General features: G+C 40.6%; 2 protein-coding genes across 2 annotated transcripts in view; both read left to right on the top strand.

The window, feature by feature from the left end:
- Positions 1–24,064, top strand: part of LOC309701330 (glutaminase kidney isoform, mitochondrial) — a 226,636-nt gene that overhangs the window by 92,864 nt on the left and 109,708 nt on the right. The gene's annotated exons all lie outside the window — the stretch shown is intronic.
- LOC309701178 (major facilitator superfamily domain-containing protein 6-like) lies at positions 118–22,364 on the top strand. Its single transcript, XM_082525231.1, has 7 exons — positions 118–409; positions 2,427–3,930; positions 9,192–9,289; positions 11,440–11,601; positions 11,766–11,864; positions 12,622–12,908; positions 19,175–22,364. Exons 2-7 carry the CDS (start codon positions 2,429–2,431, stop codon positions 19,397–19,399), a joined length of 2,373 nt encoding a protein of 790 aa, XP_082381357.1. The 5' UTR covers positions 118–409; positions 2,427–2,428; the 3' UTR covers positions 19,400–22,364.

Here is a 24,064-nt window from a genome sequence, read left to right as displayed (position 1 = left end):
TATATTTCTGAGAGGAATTACTCCAAACTATTCAATAATTTAAAAATAAACACAATTTAATAAAACAGAATAAGGTAGCGCATACGCATGAGCTTTATTTTGGAAGTCTCGGCCTGTTGTCGTAGAGGTCCCAATGGCGGGCTTGACCGCGGCGTCTCTGTTTTCTGGACAGGTGGAAGCTCCGGTTTGACGAGCTGCCGTTGTTCTCAATACAAAGACAGGCGGAGACGAGAAAGACCTGAAATTCCCCCCGAATTAAAACATGAACTTATGTCGGAGACTATAAATATTTTACAGAAAATAAAAGCGGTAGTTTGAACGTTTTTTGTGAAAAATGTCCGCAGGAGAAGAGAGAAAATTGAAGAGAAACTGCGCAGTCATAGTTTAATGGGAGCGGTGACCTGAGCAGGTAAGAACATTAGTTTGCGTTGTCGTTAAATTTGTCCTTTATTTTAAATTGAGTCTCGTGAAATACATGTTTAAAACGTTTAATTTAGGTTACATGGTAGAAGTCCTGACATTCGGAGACACTTCCTTTGTGTTTAACCGGGTTTAAATGAGCGCCAGCACTTCCTTAGCACTTCCTTAAATTACCCCTTAAACGTTCCGACTTTGGTTTGTTTTATACAATTTAGATAACCCGTAGTTTTGTTTAACATGTCTGACACTTCCGCGGAGACCATCACTGATAGATGGACGGCTTACAAACTGAGGTCTGAGGACCTCCAGAGGTCGTATGTTTGCTGAAATATCTGTATTGGTGACTGCTGCTCAGCTTTCAGTTTTATTGTTGTCACGATACACAAGTGGATCTCAAAGTAAGGCTTAGGGACCGTCAGGGAGTCTAACCTGGCCGTCTTTGTATAAAAACAAAATATCAGCACCTTCAAAGTACATCCACAAACACTGACGTTACACAGGTCGGATTATAGTACCAGGAACTCGTCCATTTAGACTGATTTAATTTGGACATGGGAGAGTGTACAGATTGTTTTAATATATGTGAATACTGTGACACAGAAATATGATGATTTCTTTGCTTTTTACCAATTTGAACGATACTCTACACATTTAGCCCCTTCTAGTATGGATTATATTACCTAGCACCCGTCAGGGCCATTTAAAACACAGAATGAGACTATTTGAACCTTTTATTCTACCTCTGAATGCTTGGATTCACAGTTTTTCTAGCATGTAGACCTCATGACACCATGTCTAGACCATGTACCACTACCTTGGTACTGTTCTAATCTGGATTATCATTCATTACCAAACCGTTTCAATAAATGTTTTGAAAAACAGTTTGACATGTCTGTAACACAAAACATATGATTAAAGAGAGTTTTTTTCTTTTGGCTAGTGGACCACATTAGACTCGATCTAGACCATCACCTGCTGCATTTAGACTCTTTTTAATCTATAGATTATGTAATCAAGAAAACATCCAGGAGAGTTTCAAATTCAGATTCTGTGAGACTTTTGTCCCATCTGGAACCAGATTACTTGATAGCTTTTAACCATTTGGTTGTATTTGACACCAGGTGTAGATCAAAAATAACTACATGTTAGAGAACAAAGAGCATAGAAGTAGTGCGAAGGACTTGGTCTGAGTATAGAGTCCATTTGTTAGTGGTCTGAATGATGAGGGCTACTCAGACCATGGCTGGTGAGGTGAGTGTGCAGGGATGGGGTGCGGTGTTAGCTGACAGTCCGAACGTCTTAGGGGAAGAAGCTGTTTGTGAGTCTGGAGGTGTGGGACCTGATTGACTACCAAAGGGCAACCGGTCAAACAGGTGGTGGGTGGGGTGCAGGGGTTACCTCTGATGGTCCTGGCTTTCCCGAGACAGGAGGACCTGGTGATGGTGTACAGGGGTGGCAGAGGGCAGCCATAATCTGGATTATATTACCCAACATAGGTTCAGGTTAGGAGCTCTGTTTAAACCGTAATCCTTAAATTAATATTCCATAATGCTACTCTGAATAGATGGGTTTTTTTTTTAAAGCAGCTTGTCTACAGTATTCAGAACTGCCTAAATGTTCCTCCAGAGGCAGATCTATTTATACCGGTTGTTTGATTTTGGCCACAGTCAGACAAGTATTGTTTTTGGAAAGTCTCCAGAGAACTCAGCCCTTTCACAGAAATACAAAGACATGTCGTGATCAAGGTTTGCTCTTTTTATTGTTTTCTCTCGTAGTCAAACAAGTTATCCACAAATGTTCTTTTTCTGTTTTAAAAATTATTTAATATTAAAACATTTCTCTTAATCTTTCAGGTTATTTCTGGGTGTTATTAGCAGATTTCTGGTATAACTTATATTTTAGCAGAAAACTACTAATGATGTCTCACAGTGAAGTAGTTACAAGATGAATTTAGCCTCATTTGGTTACTCTGGCGTTGCTCTAACCCTCATTTCCTTATCTTCCAGATATGCCAGCCGACGACAAGGTTGCCATCCTGACAGATGATGAGGAGGAGCAGAAGAGGAAGTATGTCCTCGCTGAGCCATTCAACACCCTCTCCATGGCCCAGCAAGAGGATGTCACAGCGCCACCAGGACCCGGCTCTGACATGGCACGTGATCAGGTGGCAGCAGTGGCGGCCTCACAGCCAAATTCCATGGACTGCTGCGAGAGGACGTGCCTCCGCATCAACAGCCACCTCCTCATCTCCAAAGTCTTCTATTTCTTTTTCTATGCCGCCTACGGCTCGCTGCACCCCCTGCTGGCCGTGTATTACAAGCAGCTCGGCATGTCAGCCAGCCGCAGCGGGCTACTCGTCGGCATCCGCTACTTCATTGAATTTTGCAGCGCCCCCTTCTGGGGTGTAGTGGCGGACCGTTTCAAGAAAGGAAAAGTTGTGCTGCTGTTTTCCGTTCTGTGCTGGTTAATGTTCAACTGCGGCATCGGGTTTGTCAAACCTGCGGAAATGATATGTGAGGAAAAGGGAGCTTCTCTCTCCACGCCGCTTCCACCCGTGGTAACGGTCCAGCCTCAGGATAATGCAACACAACCAAGCAACTCCACCAACCACACCAGAAGTCGGCGAAACGTACTGGAGCTGCATGTGGAGCATTCCCACGTGCTCCACAGGCTAGAACGTAGTGTGGATGCCAACATAACCACAACATACTCTCCATTTAATTTACTAAACACCACCCAGCTCGTACCAAACACCACTCTGCAGACCATCACCAGTTCTGCTCCAGCACCTGAGAAAAAGTACCAGATCATCTACAACAGGGACCAGGTGGAGTCCATCTTCCTGCTCATCCTGCTTGTCATCATCGTGGGCGAGTTCTTCAGCGCTCCCGCCGTCACCATCGTGGACACGGTGACCCTGCAGTATCTCGGTAAAGCCCGCGACCGCTACGGCCTGCAGAGGATGTGGGGCTCTCTGGGTTGGGGTCTGGCAATGCTGCTGGTGGGCATCTGGATTGACCACACTCATATCACCGTGGCGATCGAAGGCACTGGTTGCGCTGTGCCCGATTTTCGCCTTCACAACTACCAGCTCGCCTTCATTGTCTTTGGTGTTCTGATGGGTGTGGCGTTGATTGTGGCCACTCAGTTTTACTTTGAGAAAGGCGGTGAATACCAGCAGGAAGTTCCAGAGGTGGTGGAGGACTCGGCGAACACTGACAGGGAGTCAGTCACTTCAGAGCAGACCCCCAGCAACCCCAACACCACCCAGGAGTTCCACTACAGTGACCTCCTCAAGCTGTTGTGCAGCGTGCGCTACAGCTCCGTCCTCTTTGTCGCCTGGTTCATGGGCTTTGGCTACGGCTTCGTCTTCAGCTTCCTGTACTGGCACTTGGAGGACCTGGGCGGGACCACCACGCTCTTTGGGGTCTGCTCCGTCCTCAGCCACATCTCAGAGCTCGCTGCGTATTTCACCAGCCACAAGTTCATCGAGCTCGTGGGACACATCAGGTAAGAACAAACACTACAAGGCACCAAAGCTGCTCCTACATATACAGAGATTTTCTCATCACACATCAGTTAGTAGCTGGTAGTTGGTCGCTAAAGAGCATCCCAGGTTCCACTTGCCTGGCTAACCGTAATACCACTCTCTCACTGCCAGTGTATCCTTCACTTTCATTGGTTGTTCTTTAGTCGCTTGCTTAAAAATTTTAAAAGGTTTCGCACACTTTGCGTCGTCAGTGGTTGTGTGGCTTGTTGTCATTGACATTTTCTGTTGTATGTTGCTGCTAGCTGCTTCCTGTGTTGATATTCCTTAACCTTCTAAGACCCAAACTCATTCATTGCATGCTTTAATTTTTCTTTGCTATTTGGACTGATTGGGACCTGATGAATGTAAAAACAAAGAATTAGCAGATCTTTTTTTTTTTTTTTTTTTTTTTTTTAACCTAAAATAAATGAGATCCACATATGAAGACATTCGTTATAATTTTGATAGAACAGTGGCAGTATAATGTCCTCGTAAGTGGATATCAGGCCCTTGTAGGGCGACCGTGGCTCAGGGGGTTGGGAATCGCATCTGTAACCGGAAGGTCGAGGGTTCGATCCCTGGGCTCTCTGTCCTAGTCGTTGTGTCCTTGGGCAAGACACTTTACCCTACCGGCTACTGGTGTTGGCCAGAGGGGCCGATGGCGCGATATGGCAGCCTCGCTTCTGTCAGTCTGCCCCAGGGCAGCTGTGGCTACAAGTGTAGCTGCCTCCACCAGTGTATGAATGTGAGAGTGAATGAATAGTGGTATTGTAAAGCGCTTTGGGTGCCTTGAAAAGCGCTATATAAATCCAATCCATTATTATTATTATTATTATTATTATTATTATTATTATTATTATTATTATTGTAGAGCAAAATTTCGTATTTTGGTCTACACAACCCAAAATGTGATGTCCACATATGTGGCCGCCAGGTCTGAGGAGGTTAAGGCTGCTTGGAGATCACGTTTACTTTGAACTTTTTTCTGACTTTTTTTTGTCCCAAATATTTTTGTTTTTGATAATCATGGGAACCAAGACAGAAACATCTGGTAATTAACTAATGAAGTAATGAATTATTTACTAATTATTTATTATCATGCTGTTAGGTTTCACATAGGTGATGTTCCCCCTTAGATACACAGTACTATCTCTCCTTCTGGGCTATTTAAAGAGCCAGTTCATCTGTATTACCATTGCTGGAGCATGAGTTCCTTTTTCCTCGTGTTCAGCTGCCTCTGATCTAACTCTTCCACCATTAAATCAAAGAAATCTGTAAGCTGTTTAAAAAAAAATCCATCTTCTCAAATAAATGACCAAAAACAACTTCCATGCTTTCTTTAAAGACTTTTTAAAAGCAAAAACTCTTGATCAACCGTTTAAACTGTGCATTCATAGCATTAATGGTGGGTCCAAACAGTTCAGTCATCGCCTCGCTGTGTTTGGTGTCAGAGCTGTGACAAGTGAGCGCTCCTCTTTGGGACAATGCGGCCATTGGATTCAGGGTCGGACCCTTCGGGTAGCTTCGACATCTGAGAACAAGGGGTTAGATTTCACAGATCCATCTATGCTGTTGACTTTCAAAGAGCTCTCAAGTCTACGCGAGGTGAAGATGGAGCAAATTTAGCTGAAGTACTTAATAAATACACCTGCTGGGCATGCTGATATTTCTGTTCCTCGCATTAATCAAAAGCCTTGTACGAAGCCACTGATAGTTGGGAGCATGCAGCAATTACTCAGACAAAATGAGGCAGTCGTAGAAGCTAGACAAGGTCTATAATGTAACTGAATAATGAATGATGAGCACCGTTTCTCTGGTGTCAGACGTGGAGTACTTTCTGTTTTACTTTTAGAGGCCTCAAAAGAGAAGAATTTACTCAGCTGTTCACTGGCAAAAAGTGAAAATAGTGGGACTCTAACTGACATGACTGTGACTGTGGTTACCAGACCTCCAGTTAGCAACGAAATTTTTATTCATAATGTTTCAGAGTATTTCTATTCCCCTCAAGGCTGCTGATTATCTTAAACTACACACATTTCACTTTTCCTTTATTTAGAATAACATAAATACAGCATATAATATAAGTTAGTACATGAGCAAAACACAGGGCATGAAAGTAGTAATGTCTTTGTTACTCCACTGGGAGTTAGAAGATTAAAACTGGGGAATATTTAGACTGATTTAACTTTAAAGTAGAAGCAAAAATATAAATAAACTGAACAGGAATGCTCACTATGAAGAGGTGCTTATGCAAGACATCTGTGGGGATTTTCACACGGACACAGATCAGAAGCTATTTGATTTCAGTGCCTCGGACAGACAAATCGGGCACATCATCACCATAAATGTCAACAAACAGGGAAAAAAGCAACAATAGGATGAAAAACCATCCAGCTGCTCGCTATCTCAGATTTTAAATGTTGTAACATGTTGTAGAGCAATAGTTTTCAAATTTTTACATCAACATGAGACGAGGAGTAGGAAGCTGATAGAGAGGGAGAGCTTCAGCTGTTTGAGGGTCGGTTTGTCATTTTTCTGATCCAACTCATTCCTCAGATCAGCATCTTCCTCCTTCATACAGTCCTATGACAGATGTCCACGCTTGTAAGCACTTTCCAGAATTGGCGCCTTGGGAACTTCTCCTGGCCACCATACGGCTGCGTTGACGTGACAGACCTTAACTTTCTCTGTGATCACACTGGGGACTTTTAGTTCACTTTCAGAGCTGATGGTAGATTTTTAAGTGACTAGAAGCATTAGCAGAAATGTTTTTGGAAGTCATCTTTGCTTCTTGAAGCTGTGAAGCCTAATACCATTTTCCATGTTTCATTTTAGCCAATCAAAAGCAGCTTGCTGTGTCATTATTTCATTATGTGTAAAATCCAGGCACACTGGTTAAATATATTAACAGTAGCTCCTTTCTGTTCATATGCATTGAAACCTTTAGAAATTATAAAGCAATGAGAACATTTCACCTGTTTTTGAAAGCACCTTTTCACAGAAGACAGTTACAGCCTTTACAGGCCCACAGGCTGTCTGGCTCCTCTTAATCTGCATTAGTGACTCTGTGTGTGTATATTCAGTCTCATGCAAACACGCCCTTCATCTTCCTGTGTTTTCAGGATGTGACTCTGTCTAGTAAGCACACTTCCTGCTTCACTGCAACGTCTGAGCAGCAGCTTCCTCTCTGGTGGTCACTTGCTTTCATTTTAACCGATGAGAGCACGTCAATAAGTGACCTCGGGCTGAAGGTTTAATGTGTTGACCCTTTTAAACCGACCTGTTAGCACAGAGAGACCATCTGCTACTGCTCAGATGGGCTCAGTTTAGCACTTAATGGAGTCCATCTTAGAGGACGGACTGAACTCGCAATGTCCAGAATCTAAAGATGTACTTTCTTGTGAGGATTATCGCAGTTTCCCACCACACCAAATCAGATATATTAGCTTTATGTATTTAATGTTGTTATTTTTAAAGTTTCTGTTCTGTGCTTTGTTGTAACACTTGAAATATTTTGGAGGTTTAGATCATTATCAGACAACAAGGCAGCCTGAAACATCATCACAACTTAATTCATACTTCTTCATTTGAATACTCTTTAGAATATGAGAGGGAGAGGGAGAGAGAAGGAAATGCCGATATTGGGCGCAAAGAGGGTGCTGCAACAAAAACCTCTTTGTAATTGCTTTACTGTGGTTGCCTGTGGTTTGCATGGAAGATGCCGACTTGTCTGCAAAAACTTGCCAACTACTCTCTAAGCGGTCGTGAAGCTGTGAAAAGTATGAAGCGACCCATACAAGGAGTTGTGCCCCTTTGAAATGTTTTTGAAATGCAGACTATTTGGTGTCATCCACGTAACCAAAGCAATCGAAACAAGATTTTTGGTGCAGCGCGCTCTTTATAACTATCCATCCATCCATTCGCGTCCGCTTATCCTTTTCAGGGTTGCGGGGGGCGCTGGAGCCTATCCCAGCTGTCATAGGGCGAGAGGCGGGATACACCCTGGACAGGTCGCCAGTCTGTCGCAGGGCCAACACACAGGGACAGACAACCATTTGCACTCACATTCACTCGCACATTCACACCTATGGGCAATTTGGATTAACCAATTAACCTATCCCCACAAGCTGCATGTCTTTGGACGGTGGGAGGAAGCCGGAGTACCCGGAGAGAACCCACGCAGACACGGGGGAGAACATGCAAACTTTATAACTAGTTTCATAATAAAGGCGGCCAACCAGTTTGGGGATACACATTTTTCCCCATCAGCCAGAGGTTGCCAGGAATGACGGTCCAATCTCTAGGCCTGTGTGGCTGAGGCCTAACAGCTCTCATTCGTTGTTATTATCTTTGGGAAATGCTGACAACACGACCTTTCCCTGTAACGTTGTTTTCAGCGAGAGAGCTTGTCGAGCTCAGTGTTCACACACCCAGAGAACAGAGTGTGTCTGTGTGTTCAGTAACGCTTCAGCTGATGAGCAAACATTAAAATAATCCCGGTGATGAGCGCGATGAACTCGGTGCGTGTTGTGCTGTATTGTTCTCGAAATAGCAGCACAAAGCCTCCTTGATGGGTACGAACAGCACCACAGAAGAAGAACAGAAAGATTAATGAGGCGAACAGTTAAATACAGGCTCGTATAACGAAAATACTTTTTCCTGTTTTTGTAGCAACAAAAAACCACCAGGATAATTCAGTCAGCTGACTTTAAAGACTTTTTACCAGCTTGAGTGTTTGTCAGTTTTTCAGCATTTATGCTCTGTACCATTGGGTCATAACTTCAATATTTATTGCAATAAAGAAACAGTTAAATAGGACAAATTATTTTTGTCTGATACCCAAACTGCAGCAGGTTTGGGTTTAAGAAGAAAGGCAAGCAGATCCAGACGAACTGTTGCTCGTTTTTAGTTACAGGATGAATTTGTTGTCTTTGCTGACGTGGAAAAAAAAGAACAAAGCTTAAACAAAGATTCAAATGATGAACGATTATACTGACTGAAGGTGTGGCCTTATCACAACCAGTTCATCCTAATGGTCATACTTGCAGTAAAACTAAGAATCGGGATGCTTACAGGATAGAAACAGTTGAAGACATTTCTTCAGTCCTTGGAAAGATGTTATTAGGATTTAAAAATGCATATCAGTCTTACCAAACATCACTAAAGCAAAGAAACAACAGCTCAGGATTGAGTTGGTAATTCATTGCAACAAGTCTCATGCTTCTTCTCTTTCCTTCCTTAGAGTGCTGTACATCGGGCTGGCCTGCAACACAGCTCGCTACCTGTACATCTCCTACCTGGAGAACGCCTGGATCGTCCTGCCCATGGAGATCCTTCAAGGTAACCCTTTCTCTGTCTGTGTCTGCAGGGAGTATTAGGACTTCAGGACCCAGAGGACAGGGCAGGCCAGGAAATGGCTTTGTTTGTCCAGCATGGCGCCTTATCAGACAGCGTTTCTCTTCCTACAGTATCGCTGGTTAGCAGAAGGCTGTCAGGGCTGCAGCAGATGACAGAAAGCTGTAAAGTACGAGAAAAAACTGAAGGGAAGGGAAACGGCCCGGATTCTCAACTGCACGATCTGTATTACGCTGTGTTATTTCCTTTATTGTAGCAGCATTGCAACATACAGAGAGGATATTAACAGAGGTGTTGTCAGAAAGCATGTGCAGGGCGCTGCCGGACTTGAAAATAACAGAGAAAAAGTCGTCTTTCTCGGAGTCACAAATCAGTCGAATGCAAACTTGCAAACCATGTGTCACTTTTTTCAGCCCGGATAATGAACGCTGGCTTTTCTGTGCAAGCAGCAGCTTTCTCAAAACAGGGCTGATCAGTTTTAAAAAGGAAAAGACTGATTATATTATGTCATAGGTCCTGTTTATGAGCGGTTTGTTTCCTGTTCGGGAGCTGCTGCGGTTTACAGAACACTTAGCAGTAATCTGTCTTCAGTCTTCACTCAGTCAGTTCAGTTTCAGATTCACAGTTAGTGGAAACTAAAGCCACAGTTAGCAGCAACACGGATTTATGCATACATTTAAAACATTTTTTTTACTAGATATACATTTTGTATTTTTATTTAAGTTTTTTTCCATTTTTTTATTTGTATTTTTGTAAATATAATTATTTAAATTGTATTTTTTATTTTGTGTTTTTATGTTTTTTAATTTTCTGTTTTTAATAGTTTTAATATTGATTAGAATATATATAATATTTTTATTATATATTAATTTGATATTTTTTTTATATTTATATTCCCATCACACCATATGAATTGGCATCCCAGATTATTAACACTGTATTTCTAATTTATCTTTGACTTTATTTAAGCAATGCAAAGTAAGGTGAGAAATGCAGTGTATACAATAAAACTACAGTGAAGACTTGAGCAGTGAACAGCTGCTCTCTGTGGCTCACTGGTTTGCATGAGACATCCGCCCTGAGAAAACACCTCTGCCTCGCAGAATAAACACGTGAAAGCTGCATCGGGGCTTCAGTTCTGAGTGCTCCACCTGTTGGTCCAGCGTTACGCTGAGTATGACACAATTTCAAAAAGTCTAAAAGTATATTTAGCATTTGCAACACATGTGGTGTAAAAACAGGGAGGGCTGAGGCAGCCTGCTTTTTACCTCGATGCGATTAGCTGGTCTGCAGAGAGGAAGCTGAGGTGAAGAAATAAAACTGTCACTGCAGGTTAATTAAACATATATGTCAGCATTTATTTATTCTCCAGAGTCCACAAATGGTTGACACTTGGCAGTGGAGAAGTAAGGACAAATAATTTAACTTGTGATATTTGATCTTGCAATGCATGAAAAGCCAAATTTTCATAGACTTTTTTTAATTCCACAGTAGAGCAATTCACTTACTCAAGTGCCAGGAAGAAAAAGGTGAATTAGAAATAGATTTAGATAATAGATAACAATAGAAAAATAAATAAGAAAGAATGCAGCAGTCAATATCTGCAGGTTATTGACTCTTGATTGGAGTTTGGAGGCAGCACAGAGAGCCAATCTTTGTCTAAGAGGAGGCTTTAATGTGTGGACATTAATGCTGCGAGGTACACAAATGCATTATAGAGGCAACACTCTGCATGTTTAATATCATACACTCATGCAGGTCTGCTAATATGAATGCTGCTATTAGGGGTGTTAATAGCTTTAATATAGTTTAAATTCTGCATCTGTGCTTTTCAAATGTGCCCTATAGTCCACTAATGAAAGTTATCCAAGCTTCATGACATTGACTTTAAATGTTGTGATGAAATGTTTAAGCAAACTTATTTTCGACTGAAAGTGTTTTTAAGTTGAAAATCTGGCCAATTGTTAAAAAACATAATAATTTCAGAGGCTCTGCCTGTATTTGTTCAACACATGCTGCTGATGTAATGACTCTAAAGCTGAGATGTTGGAGTTAATTGATTACATCAGGATGCTTGAGTTTATTTAGATCCAGATTCAGCTGTGACCCTTTGTATGTCCCTGTTTGTCCTCCAGGTGTGACCCATGCCTCAGTTTGGGCAGCTTGTATCTCCTTCCTGAGCGCCGCGGTCCCGTCGGCTCTCAGGACGTCGGCACAGGGAATTCTGCAGGGCCTGCACCTCGGGCTGGGTCGCGGCTGCGGAGCCATGGTCGGAGGAGTATTCGTCAATTATTTTGGTATGAAACGAGCACGTGAGGCGGAAATTGCCTTGCAGCACACTGGCTAATGTTTAAATGCAGTACCGGTGTAGTGTAAGTTGTTTATTTGAGCTGCTTTAGGGTAGGAAACACAGGAAATATATGAGTTCGCCTTGCTAATGGTTTCTCTGTTTACTCTGCAGGTGCTGCAGATACGTTCAGAGGAATCGGCATGGCCTCCCTCGTCATCCTCCTCATCTTCTCCTTCATCCAGTGTCTGACCGGAGACACTGAAGGCAAAGGTGGGAAAAATGCATACAAATAAACAAGATCGCAGATATGCACATTAGGCTTGTTTTGTATGTCACTAAGTAGATTGCAGGTTTATAGTGTCTGCAATATTTAGAAAACTAAAGCATTAACTAATCTTGTCTAATAAGAAGTGTAAGAACACAGCATAATAATCACCTTCTAAAAGGAAATTGATGAAAAGTAGCTCCATAGTGTTGAGGTGTACAGATTTGCCTAACAAGTGAAAGATTCCTGGTTTGATCCCAGGAGGAAACACTAATGCCTTGACCTTAGCCCCTTGTGGATAAAGGAGCAGCTTAAAAATTAAAGCTGAAACTATGTGATCCGCAGTAAACAAAAGCTGTGCTTCCTGTTGATATTTTGAGCCGGATGTTGAATCACGGCTGGTCATGTTTCCACTGCTTTTGCTGGGTTTGTCCCTTGGGGTTGGGTCTAAGTGTGTCAGGATGTTCATGAGTGACGTGGATTGGTGCAGTTTTACAGATAATGTGGTAATGAGAGGGCTTTGATCGAGAGGAAAGTTCCTGATTTACCAGTAGGTCTACATTCTAACCCTCACCGGTGGTCATGAGCTCTGGAGAGTGGAGGAAAAACTGGAAAAGTATGTCTGGAATACCCTGCTCTAGATTAGCAGAACAAACTGTTTTAACTGATGCTTTTGCTGTGACATGATACACATTCAGATCCTTAAAATCTATATTTTTGTGCCCGTCGTTTTGTGTTTCTTCCCTCTGCACCTTCTTCCAGAGGACAAAATGCTAGCAGAGAACATCCCTGTGCCCTCCAGTCCAGTCCCGATCGCCACCATCGACCTGGTGCAGAGTCACGCACCCGACGGCAGCCCGGCCCCAGTGCGACAGGCTCCCTTGTTGCCAGTAAGGAAGACTAAACATCAGGAGGATCAGGAGGACCCGAACAGGCCGGCTTGGATGCTTTCCGGTGCCCCCTGGGTCACCATTGCCTTCGCCTTTGTCCAGATCAAAGAGATGATCAGCCTGGCAAAGAACAGCACTCGAGACCCTCACCCACTGCAGGTGAACAGACAGTAGCCAAGCAGAGTTTTAGTCATGAGCACATGAAAAGAAAAGCAAAAATCTGATTTAGGAGATAAAAATGTGAGAACTGGTCATTTCGGAAGACTTACAGTAATGTTATGTTTGGTTCAAGTTGTGGGAATATTAAACTGGGACTCTCCTGAATAGTTTTCTGTCTTCTGCAGTCAATTTAATACAGTTTTATTTGTAGAGCGCCATATCGCAGTATCGGGGGCCTCAAGGTACTTTATACTGACAGAATCTAAAAGCCGCAGCACGTCTGTCACTTTCTGAAGCCTCAGTATAGAGGCTTCAGAGAGTGTATAGACTTTTAGCTCAGTCTTTTTAGGAAAGACGAAGCAAAAAGGGTCGGAAAAGTGGCTAAATGTAGCGACAGCTCTGTCAGCAGTGAGGTGAGCTGAAGCGTTTAGATTTCCACATTAAAGAAAAACTAAAATCAGTGATTGCATAGTTGAGAATTTGACATCCATATAACAAATATGTGTTTCCCAGAGAATTGGATCATTTTTGTTGCGATGGTGAGGCAGGATCTGCGTGTAGATGTTAAACACTTTGTTAAATTAGTTAGTAAATGATACCGTTTTTAATTAGTGATAATAAATAGTGGAGCACCAATCAGCTGCTGCTGTAGTCTTCATTTCATGGACGTACTCCATCTCCAGTGCAGCTGGTGATGCTAGTCCTTGTTCTGTCAAGCTGGAGGTCAGCCCCACACATCCCAGAAGGTGGAGTTTCAGTTAGAATAAGCAGGGAATAAAACCTGAGACAACTCTATGCCACAGCAGCAACCTGACCTGGTTGACCCGGACTTTCAAAGTAAGAGTGAAGTCATTGTGCGCTGAATCAAACATGATAAATGTATTAGTGTGTACACGAGGGGTGATCAGAAAGTTCTGAGAGCAGATACCTGAATATCAAAAGCCTCACCTGATTTTATCTTCAGCTGATCTCTAATCAGATCAGACTTGAGTTCTCAGACTGTTTTCAGTGTAGCTGCTTTTTACAGAAGGGCCTGTTACGTCCGTGTGTACTTGTGGCTCTGTAATGTGAGCTGGATGTCCTCCACTGCATCAGAACACTGATCCTTCAACTTTGTGCATTTCCCAAAACTGGAACTAAAGTCACAGGGAGGCAAACCTGGTACACGGGGCAGGAGGTGAGCGAGACCTGTGTTCAGTGCAGTGGCAGTCGGCATTGGGAGCGACCTGCGTGGTTGTCCTACGCAGAGCTTTACAGACAATCATCTGTGTTGTAGCTATGCATTATCACCAGCAGCTTTCTCAAAATATGTTGAACAACCAGTAATCTGGGCTACTTAAGCTGCTGTTACTGCTGTTCTTTAGCTTAGAGCCATTCCCAAGTTTATTTTGGGCTGATGGTTTGTTCCATATTACGTTCCTTCCAACTAATGGTGGGATATACAAGCAGTTCAAGATCAAAAATAAGTCGACTCTTGATTGGAGTTTGGAGGCAGCACAGAGAAGCCAGTCTTTGTCTAAGAGGAGGCTTTAATGTGTGAACATTAATGCTGCGAGTTACACAAATGCATTATAGAGGCAACACTCTGCATGTTTAATATCGTACACTCATGCAGGTCTGCTAATATGAATGCTGCTATTAGGGGTGTTAATAGCTTTAATATAGTTTAAATTCTGCATCTGTGCTTTTCAAATGTGCCCTATAGTCCACTAATGAAAGTTATCCAAGCTTCATGACATTGACTTTAAATGTTGTGATGAAATGTTTAAGCAAACTTATTTTCGACTGAAAGTGTTTTTAACAGCTAAACACAGGTTAAAAAGTCCAAAAGAAATCTGAGCAGAAAAATTGGGTTTCAATTTTAGGATCGATCTCAAATGGTTTGATCCTCAAGAATGAAACCAAAAGGATTGTCATTATCATCCAAATCAGCCTGTTAAAGTGCATCTGAGCCTACAGCAGGCATATTCAAAGTAGTTTAACTGAAGTAACCTAACAGTTGGACATGGGTGTCTGTATGAAACCAGCAACTGGCTGTCAAATAAAACAAAGAAAGTATAATCCAGCAGTTTTTCAGCAGTGCTTATTATTAATTTTCACATTGACCTGGAGGGTCAAGAAAATACAAAACTAAAACTACACCTTTTAATTATTATTTTTTTAATTGAGCTTAGTCTTTTCTTAACTACATTAAACTATCTTAGCTTCAACTTCTTTTATGTCCTGTTCCCTGATTTTCTTCAGACTTCTGCAGCTCGTCTCCTCAGAGTTTATGAATTCTTATAGAATTAACTTGTATAAAAAATTTTAACAGTGCAAATTTCAAAACTATATTTTCTGTATATCGGTTTACATGTTTAAAAACTCACAAGAACCCAAAAGTCTGAAGCCTGTCAGAGCTTCTTGTGCTGATTGTTTTATTTATTCATGTTTTGTTTTTTTTTCATGTTTCTTCCCCTCACGGGTGATCTTTGCTCCTGTTCTAGCACATTTTCAAACCTACAGCATCTTATCTGCATGATTTATCATCACCATCTGCTATACCCTGTTGTTTTTGTGAGAACTGAACAAAGTCCTTAACTCAACATAGCCAAACACCAGCGTTAATGCTTCTAAACTGATGACTTTTAAGCTGAAAACTGCCCGAGACCTGGCATTCATTATTAGATGCAATCCGGGTCAGCCCGAGGCACGAGTTGCTTTTTGTAGTGTGTAAGTGGTCAGACTGTGACTTTCAGGAAGAGATCTAAAAATAGCAGCCAGCCTGTCTGGTTAAAAGAGGATATTCCTGATGAGGAATTTACTGGCGATCCAAACAGGAGTAAAAACAAATCAGACTGATCGACAAGTATAAAAATAAGAAAACGGTTAGAAGTGAGCTCTGTCAGTTATAGACATCAGCACGATTTAAATCAGGGCAGGCTTTTGATTTGTGGACATTTTACACGGTGTGTAATTTTTTTTAATAGCCACATGCCGCTGTAGCTGCTGTATTACGAGGCGTTGTGTAATAGTAACTCACTGTTTCCATCTGTTGTGTCTGAAATGTCTCTTCTTCATGCTTTAACTCATTAATCTGACACTTCCTCCTGACTGGCTGCCCACACACACTGAAGAAAGGTGAGATGGTGTTGCGTGCAAAGGTTGATGGAAAACTACTGTGTGTGTGCGTCTGTGAGGTGGGGGTGTAGTTCAGGATTTTCTGTGTGTGTTTTCTCATGCATGGGGTGATAACAGTGACTCAGGCATACCTGTGTATGTGTGGGCGTGTACATGCATGTACGTCTTTGTGTGTCTGTGAACCGCCCACACCTGACTCTTGACATCATGTGATGCGCTTACATGTATGGGTTTCTCCCCGGTGATGTCACCTCCAACCCCACCCTCTGGGGGTGGGGCCTGAGGTCTGCTTTTGTGGCCGGGAGCTGATCTGAGCTTTACCCCTGACTGATGAGGTATTTAGATAATCTGTGCTCGGTAAAGCAGCTACTTCAGTCTTTTGTTGCTTTGATGGCACTACTGGTGTCTGCAGAATTTCCCAAAACAATATATTCTGTTTTTAAATATAATATATCTTTAAAACACAACTGTTATAGACTTTCTGGCCAAAACGCATTTAATAATTTTCATAGTTAAAAAATACTTATATCATTTTCTTTGCTGAGAAAAGAAGATGATATGCATAAAATAATGTGTTATAAAAATCGCATGCTTATTTTCTTAACGTTGGTGCATTTTCACTCACATACTGTTTTAGCAATTTAGACTTTTTATTGTGTGACCATAAAAGTAGGTAAAAATGTGACCTGCCAAAGTATCGCAGATGCAAATGAGCTTTAAGCTAACTCTAGTACAGTAGCTCAAATAACATTTATGTTAGTATTGTACACAGTCCCTTTCAAATAAAAATAATGAAAAAAATAACCTAAATATCACCTGTTTGTTTTGGGACTCAATGTTGGCATCTTGGCCAAACAGTGAAACACTGCGTTCTCAACTAATGCTAACAAGCTTTTATTACCATAGACTATATGGGTGCATCACACAACCTGTTAATTGTGCTAAGTGACAGACTAATTGGAATATAACTCACCAAAACCACAGCATAAACTACTTGGATGTGCTGTCTCTAACTTTAGTATCCAGATAGATGAGTTATAAAAACAAATCACCATGCATACAGTTTTTATGAAGAATTATACTATCCAAAAGAGGGGGGGAAACAGAATTAAATGTATCCCATTTCCTTGTTGCGATTACACCACAATAACTGTGTAATGTTTAAGTTAATAATTACAATTGCAGATAAAATGATGTAATGTTTGCTATGGGAAAAATGAGCATATCTTCTTTTTTTTTTTTTTTTTTCCATAATGTAGCAGCCGTGCAAGCAAATAAATCAGATTTTGTCAGAGTCTTATTTAATCAATTTGATCTGAAGATTAAATATGACTCGTAGCTGCACTTTGCTCTGAGTTTAGTTTAAACACAGTAAAATAATAAAAAAAATAAAAGCCATGCTGAGCAGTAAATCCCCTATAAGGGGATAAAACACAAGATTTTCATTAAAGCTGCTTTCATCCTACAATTTTCAAATGTAGGATGAAAATTATAACAGCTTTTGTATCACTAAATTCAATTTTAACAGTTAAAATATTTTTACAAACAGATATAAACAAAAAAAAAATCTGTAAAACTGCAAAAAAAAAAACACCCACATCTGCGAAAACAAACACCAATGATGTTAAAAATAATGGAAACATATGGTGGACATATATTTACTTTATAATGAAAAGCTAGCTTTGTTTAATATTTTGATCCTTTTTTTTTAATGCAGTTAAATTTCTTCATTTTCGTATCCTCACCGGCTTTTAGGGAGATTTAAAGCTCCTACTTCTAATCATTTTTCCACAATATTTACTATCATATGACAGCATTTCATTAAATTTTCTTAATCTGTCCTTGATAAATTTAAGTTACATTAAACCTGTGTGCAGTATTCAGTGGCTGTGTGATCGCAGCTGCTTCTTATGACGAAGGGCTAGCATTTTTAGTTACAAGTCAATGTCTTTTTTACAAGTTAAATAGTGTGGGAGTGAGAGTCTGTTTGCAATACTGGAGTTATGAAACTGTAAAACACTGCAGTAAGCTCTGGGAGTAAACACAAGCTCACATCTAGGAGCCACTTTTGTCGTTTTTGTACAATAACTTCAGGCTATTTAATGAAGTTACGTATACTATGACTATTTGGTGATTACAGGCCTTCAATATACATACAGATGCACAATTTGTAATACATTCAAGTAAATGAGATTTACTTATTTAAAAAAACATTTATGCCCTTTTTAAAAACTGAAGCCAAATCAATTTTACATCCACAGCCAAAAATCTGATCTCATGGAAAAGCATCATCTGTAGTTAAATGACAACATTCTAATGTGTGTCCAGCAGAGGAACAGGAACCAGAACTGGTATCCTGGAGGTTCGATCTGTTTTCCAATGATTTAACAGAGAAAATATCAAAAAGACCCTTTAAAGTTTCGGGTGAACTTTAAAGGGTCTTTAGCATCTGAAGGGTCTCATTTTTACCTACATTTTGGTACCAGACCCATCTTCTAGTTTTTTTCCTCCTGGGTCAGAATAAATGTCTAATGTAGTCATATTTGAACACACTGAGCATTGCTTATGGCTCTAAAATGTAGAAACAACATCAATAATGACATGTTCTATATAATAGTTTTAACATCACTCGAGAAACTCATCGAGGTTGAAATTTGGTTCAAATCTTTAAAATTCAAGCACAGAGGTGTCGTTGCAGTCGTGCAGCCTCACTAACAGTGTGGGAAATCTTTTTATTCATTAACCACCGACAAACACATTCAGACTGCACCGATGTTGCCGTCCAGCCTGAACCGTGCAGGCTCCTTAGAGCGCCTGGAACAGAGCCAGGACGAGAGAGCTGAGGTCTGAAGATGACCTGGAGGCAGTCAGAGTAGCAGAGGAAGTTCAGGGAAGGTTACCCAATTCTTAAATACTTGTCATAGTTAACATGTTATGTAAACAGCTAGTGTTAGCATTAGCACCCTTGTATCCATGTCTTTGTTGGCTAGTAACAGCTCAGGCAGGTTTTTCCTGCTAGCATTTTGTTGGAAGCAGTTAGACATGATCTAGCAGATGTAACCTAAACTGTTGTTCGGCAATTGTGCCACATGTTCAACTGGCTTCTTGCCAGCCGCCCTCAATGTTTTTGTTTCTCATGTTGCTAGGTGCATAATGAGCGGGCGGTGGCTGAGTACGAGGCGGTGGCAACTTCGCACAGAAACTCGAGCGATGACGGCGCACACCCGCCGAAATCCACCACAGAAACTCCCACGCAAGCAGACACCGCCCACACCTCACACACAGACTCTGACAAAGACCAAACGCACCCTGCGTCAGACGGAGGAGCGCCCAAAGACAATACGGTCTTCACAGAAGAAAACCCACATTGAGTGTTCATTTAAAAACTATTGAATGCACACACAGAGGGCTTTAACCCCAGTGTGTTTCATTACTGCAAAGTGACCTGTCTAAACAAGTTCATCTGTCCTCTAGTTCAGTGTTAAAATCCTATTGTGTGGTGAAGTGATTCCTCTGCAGTTTATAAACACTGTGTCCAGATTATTCTAAAAGCTAGTGTAGTGTGTACATATGATTGTGAAATGGGGGATTATCCTTGAATACTGGAAGCAAGCTGGGAATGGTTTAATTCTAGAGGTGGAGTGGTTTCTAAACTTCATTAATGGATGGTTTTTGCAGCAGGTTTGAAACTGATCTCTGCGCACTGCAACACCTTCCAGTGGACTGTGAAGGAAATTCCTTCATTTGTAAATGTGCCTCTTGATATGTTATTTAACTTAATTTACGTTTAAAATGGGAAGAAAACTGTTGAAGTGTTTTTAAAAGAAGTAATGATACAACGTGCAGCTTTGACTGGACGACAGCACAAATGACTTCATGGGATTTTAACTTGTGGCAGGGATTTTTTTTTTTGTTTTGTTTTGTTAATTCTACTGTAATACAAGAGTTCTCAATCTGAATGTGCCGTAGATCATTTTCATGGCCACGCTTCGAATGTGTGGAGCTAAATTCACAATAAAAGCCTCTCAGTTGTGTCTGGCTGAGTGCTTTTAATTTGAAGCAGCAGCATAAGTAACTAACCGTGAAAACTACCACATACTAAATGAGAAATACAGCAAACAGAAAAGCTTTACAACAAGTTTAAATTCAACCTGTGATTACTTAGTATACAAATGAAATCAGAAACATTTTTTTTTAATGCACATAAAACGGAGGCTATCTTTTCTACTGAGGGCCTGCTTTTCTAAAAATCAGTGTTTATTTTTTTCTTGGGGAAGTTTAACCCATTTAAGTTAATGTATCATTTTAATGTTTCTCTAAAAGTTAACTAATGTCTGTTGTTCTGGAGCTCTTTCTACGATCCCCAAAGATTTCTGTAATTTAAAAAAAATGTCACCTTTCTCTTCCCTCCTCATAGAAATGACCTCTCCTTTCTCCTTTTCTTTGTAGAGTCATGATGAGGCACAACAATGTAAATTTAGAGGTGAATAACAAACAGTAAATTATACATTACATGTGCACACTTTCACCAAAGTTTTGTCTTTTTTTTTTTGTGTTCTTCCCCTACGTTTCCACTGTTGCACAAAAAAAGGAAACCGAAATAAAACAGTTGCATAAAATAATGAATCAAATTGCAAATACTGCAAATATATTGGTGAAAAAGTGCATAAAAATCAGGCAAATCTAGTTGCAGTAAAAATAAAAAGTTTATTAAAGAGAATAAATAAATTAGATTTTTACTGATTTTCTAATACTTTGGTGATAAAAATTTGAAATAATAATAATACGCACAGCCTGTGACGGCACACCTTCACAGTGCGTGAGTAAAAATTAATTTGTGAAATTTCTTGAAGATATAGATGATTTCTCCTGTGAGAACTTCTCTGATTCTGACATGCAAATAATAAACTGGTGCTTATTAAAATTGGGTTTAATTCATTCAAGCATAAAATGAGTGTAGACAGTCTGTAACCATAACTGTACAATGAGAATGATTCAGGTTAATGCAAAGGCAACCACATGAAATATAATTACAGTTCAGGTAGTTAATGGCACCGTATTATTCGCAAGATTATCATGTGTGGTGTTAACACAATCTCCATATTTCATGTCTCAAATGTCGCGGGAATAAAGCGAATAACCGAGACATAAAAGAAAACCAGAACGAGCTCCGTCACGTTCAGGGGGATGGTAAATTAGTTTGCCCCTCATATGACAGTTGACACTGATATAGCTATAATGTGGTTAGAAGAACTATCTGAAAAACTGTTTATTACAAAAACAAGTACTGTTGGTTGTTAATGTATTTTTTACATAAGCTTACAATAATTTGGTTACATCTGTGGTCTGTCTGTTGGGAATCGCTGTAATACTTAAAACTGTATTTTTCAAATTCCTTAAATACATTTAATTAATTTTTTTCAGTGCCGTTTCAGGTTGTGGGTACCTTAAAAATGGACAGAGCTGGAAATGGGAAGAATATTTTCATTCTTGGACTCTACTAGAGTAGCTTTGTATGATTCACAGTTCAAAATAATCCGTATTTATCTTAAAATGGGTCTCACTTCATCCCTTTGACCAGCCTGGGAATACACTGCACTCACTTAAGCGCTTTGATTCCAGCAGACGTGTTTCAGAAGTGTCTCTATGCTCGGGCGTAGAAATCAGATAAAGTTTCAAAATAAAAGACCCAGAAGATTACATTTCTAAAACACTCCTGATGTGATTTGAAGGCATTGCAGCATCCCACACTCAAACCTAGTGTATCCCCAGTAGGGATGACAATATGTAAGGACGTCTGCTCTTACTGATATCATAAAGAGCAAAAGAACTGATAAGATGGCGTTTGGAGTTTGCGGCTCAAAAGGGTTGCTTGTACATACGTTTTGTCCATGTTTAACGTGGGTTTTGGCCACTGGAACAGAAGATGGATGCAAAAATGTAGGAAAAGCAGATTTGGTCCACATAAAGACGTTACATCCTCTACCTTTGTTGCTCCTTGACAAATCAGATTGTTGAAGTCTCGTGGGAGGAACTGCTGAGTGTTAATTCTCGTCAGAGCTCACTGAAGGAGCTGTGATGAAGAAGTGCCTCTTCTTAATCATCATTATTATTCTAACTTCTTATGATGCGATGTTGAGCAAAGACCCCTTTACTGTGCTACACTACACTGCCAACAGCTGACACGCTCTCTGCTTCCTGTCTTTTATTTTCATGCCAAATAGTTTTCAGTATTGAGTGTTTTTGTGCCGTATGTGTAGGAAAGCCTTAAAGACGAAGCTATTCGATGTACTGTAATGATGTGCGGTCAATTAAAGGACTTTTGGAAAAGGCCAATATCACTCCTTTATTACAGTAATCATCCAGTTTTAATTAACTTGATGTAAATGAGTGTGTAAATGAGTAGCCTTATATTGCTTTTCTTTCACAGGTGTGTTTGGTGTTGAGTAATTTGAAATATTCTGGGGTATTTTTAATGTATATGAACTGCACTGAATCAAAAACCAGATATGAGAATAAGCCCCAAATTTCTCTAAAGACACAAACTGGAGAGTGAGTCAAATTGTGAATGTCTGTTAAGTTAGGAGCCTTTTAAAAAATACTTAAATGACTCATAGGTCAGTGTTAAACGGCTTAACAATCAACAAGTCATTTCTCTGAAACTGGTCGGGTAAAAGGACTGGACTGAAAATAAGTGAAAAGCAGCCAATGTCCAAAGAATAACTTTAAAAGACCACCGGAAAGTCTCGAGAGCCATTGCTCAAGGCCGCTTTAAAAAAAACAATGACAGGAAAGTCAGAGTATAAAGAAATGAGGGGTGGCTCAAGACTTTTGCACAGCACTATAACTCCACCAGTAAATCAAAGCTTACACCTCCCCTTTGCTCATGAACAAGACCCAACGATACAAAAACTCCTCGTCTTGCGAAAGCAACTAATCCCAACCTAGAGTGGATACGCCACACTCAATCCGGCTGAAAACCATCACCTCAACATCTGCTGCTGACCTGACGCCCTGAGTGAGTTAGAGATGATCTACATTTTGATGAAGCCAGAAAGACCACATCACCTGAAAAACCAAACATTCCTCTAAGGAGCATGCCTTAATGTGGCTAAAATTAGTGCAATTTTTATTGCAGTAGGTTTCACGTAAGTAAAAGTAGAAACGTTTATTCAGAAATCTACTCCAGTAAAAAGTACCCCAAAGGTAAAAGGCCACATGATTCCAGTGTAATCTATATGACTATTTTTCTATTGAAATGAGGGGTGTTGTGATTGATTTAAATACTTTAATGTTTCATAGTTCATCTGTGCAAGTGTGCAGCATTCACACTGAGGTATTTCTGCACTGGTGCTCAGCGTTTGTGTGCTAAAGCAGCCACTTGATGGCAGTAGTGCTCTGGTGCATTTACAGAGTCTTAAATGGACTCTGCCAGCCTCTATATGTGTGTGGAGGGTTATTGAGGTCGTGGTGCGCCTGCTACTGATGGGTGTGTGTGGGAGGACAGTAATAGGCTTCCTCAAAAACTAGACTATGTGCTGTTGTTAAAAAAAAAAGGAAAGGAAAGGAAGAAAAAAAGAAATAATAAAATCAAAACCCGTCTTGGCACGCTCAGCCTGTCTGATATCCGTGGAGAAATTTCATCAGCCCCGGTGCTGTTGATGCTGTTGTTGTTGTTTTGTCTTGCGTGGTCCTTAATAATGAACAGTATAATGGTGTTGTTTTTCTTCTGAGGTGTCATGACCGCGAGCTGCAGAACAATGCCACACATTTTAATTCAAATGGCGCGGAAGGTCCCTGACATGTCTCTGGAAATTGCAGGGAATTACTGCAGCGCTGACCTGCAGACGTTTCCAATTAGTTGAACAAAGAGAGTCGTGCATGTTGGTCATTACTGCATCTTGCAACTTGATTATTTGACTAATGGGAGGAGGGGGTAAAAATGCAAATAAATGCTGCCAGTTTTTAGTTTTGGTACCCAAAAGCCACATTAAAACACATTTTGCTGTAAACTAACAGCTTTCTCCTAATTTTCA

This window comes from Aulonocara stuartgranti, assembly GCF_965226115.1.
Source record: "Aulonocara stuartgranti genome assembly, chromosome: 23".
NCBI lineage: Eukaryota > Metazoa > Chordata > Actinopteri > Cichliformes > Cichlidae > Aulonocara > Aulonocara stuartgranti.
This window is presented reverse-complemented; position numbering and strand designations above follow the sequence as displayed.

Excerpts from the sequence above, each read along its gene's own strand:
- LOC309701178 (XM_082525231.1), top strand. The coding sequence starts at position 2,429 with ATGCCAGCCGACGACAAGGTTGCCATCCTGACAGATGATGAGGAGGAG. Across the intron at positions 9,290-11,439 it reads GCCCATGGAGATCCTTCAAG|GTGTGACCCATGCCTCAGTT; the intron begins GTAACCCTTTCT and ends TTTGTCCTCCAG. Across the intron at positions 11,602-11,765 it reads AGTATTCGTCAATTATTTTG|GTGCTGCAGATACGTTCAGA; the intron begins GTATGAAACGAG and ends TTTACTCTGCAG.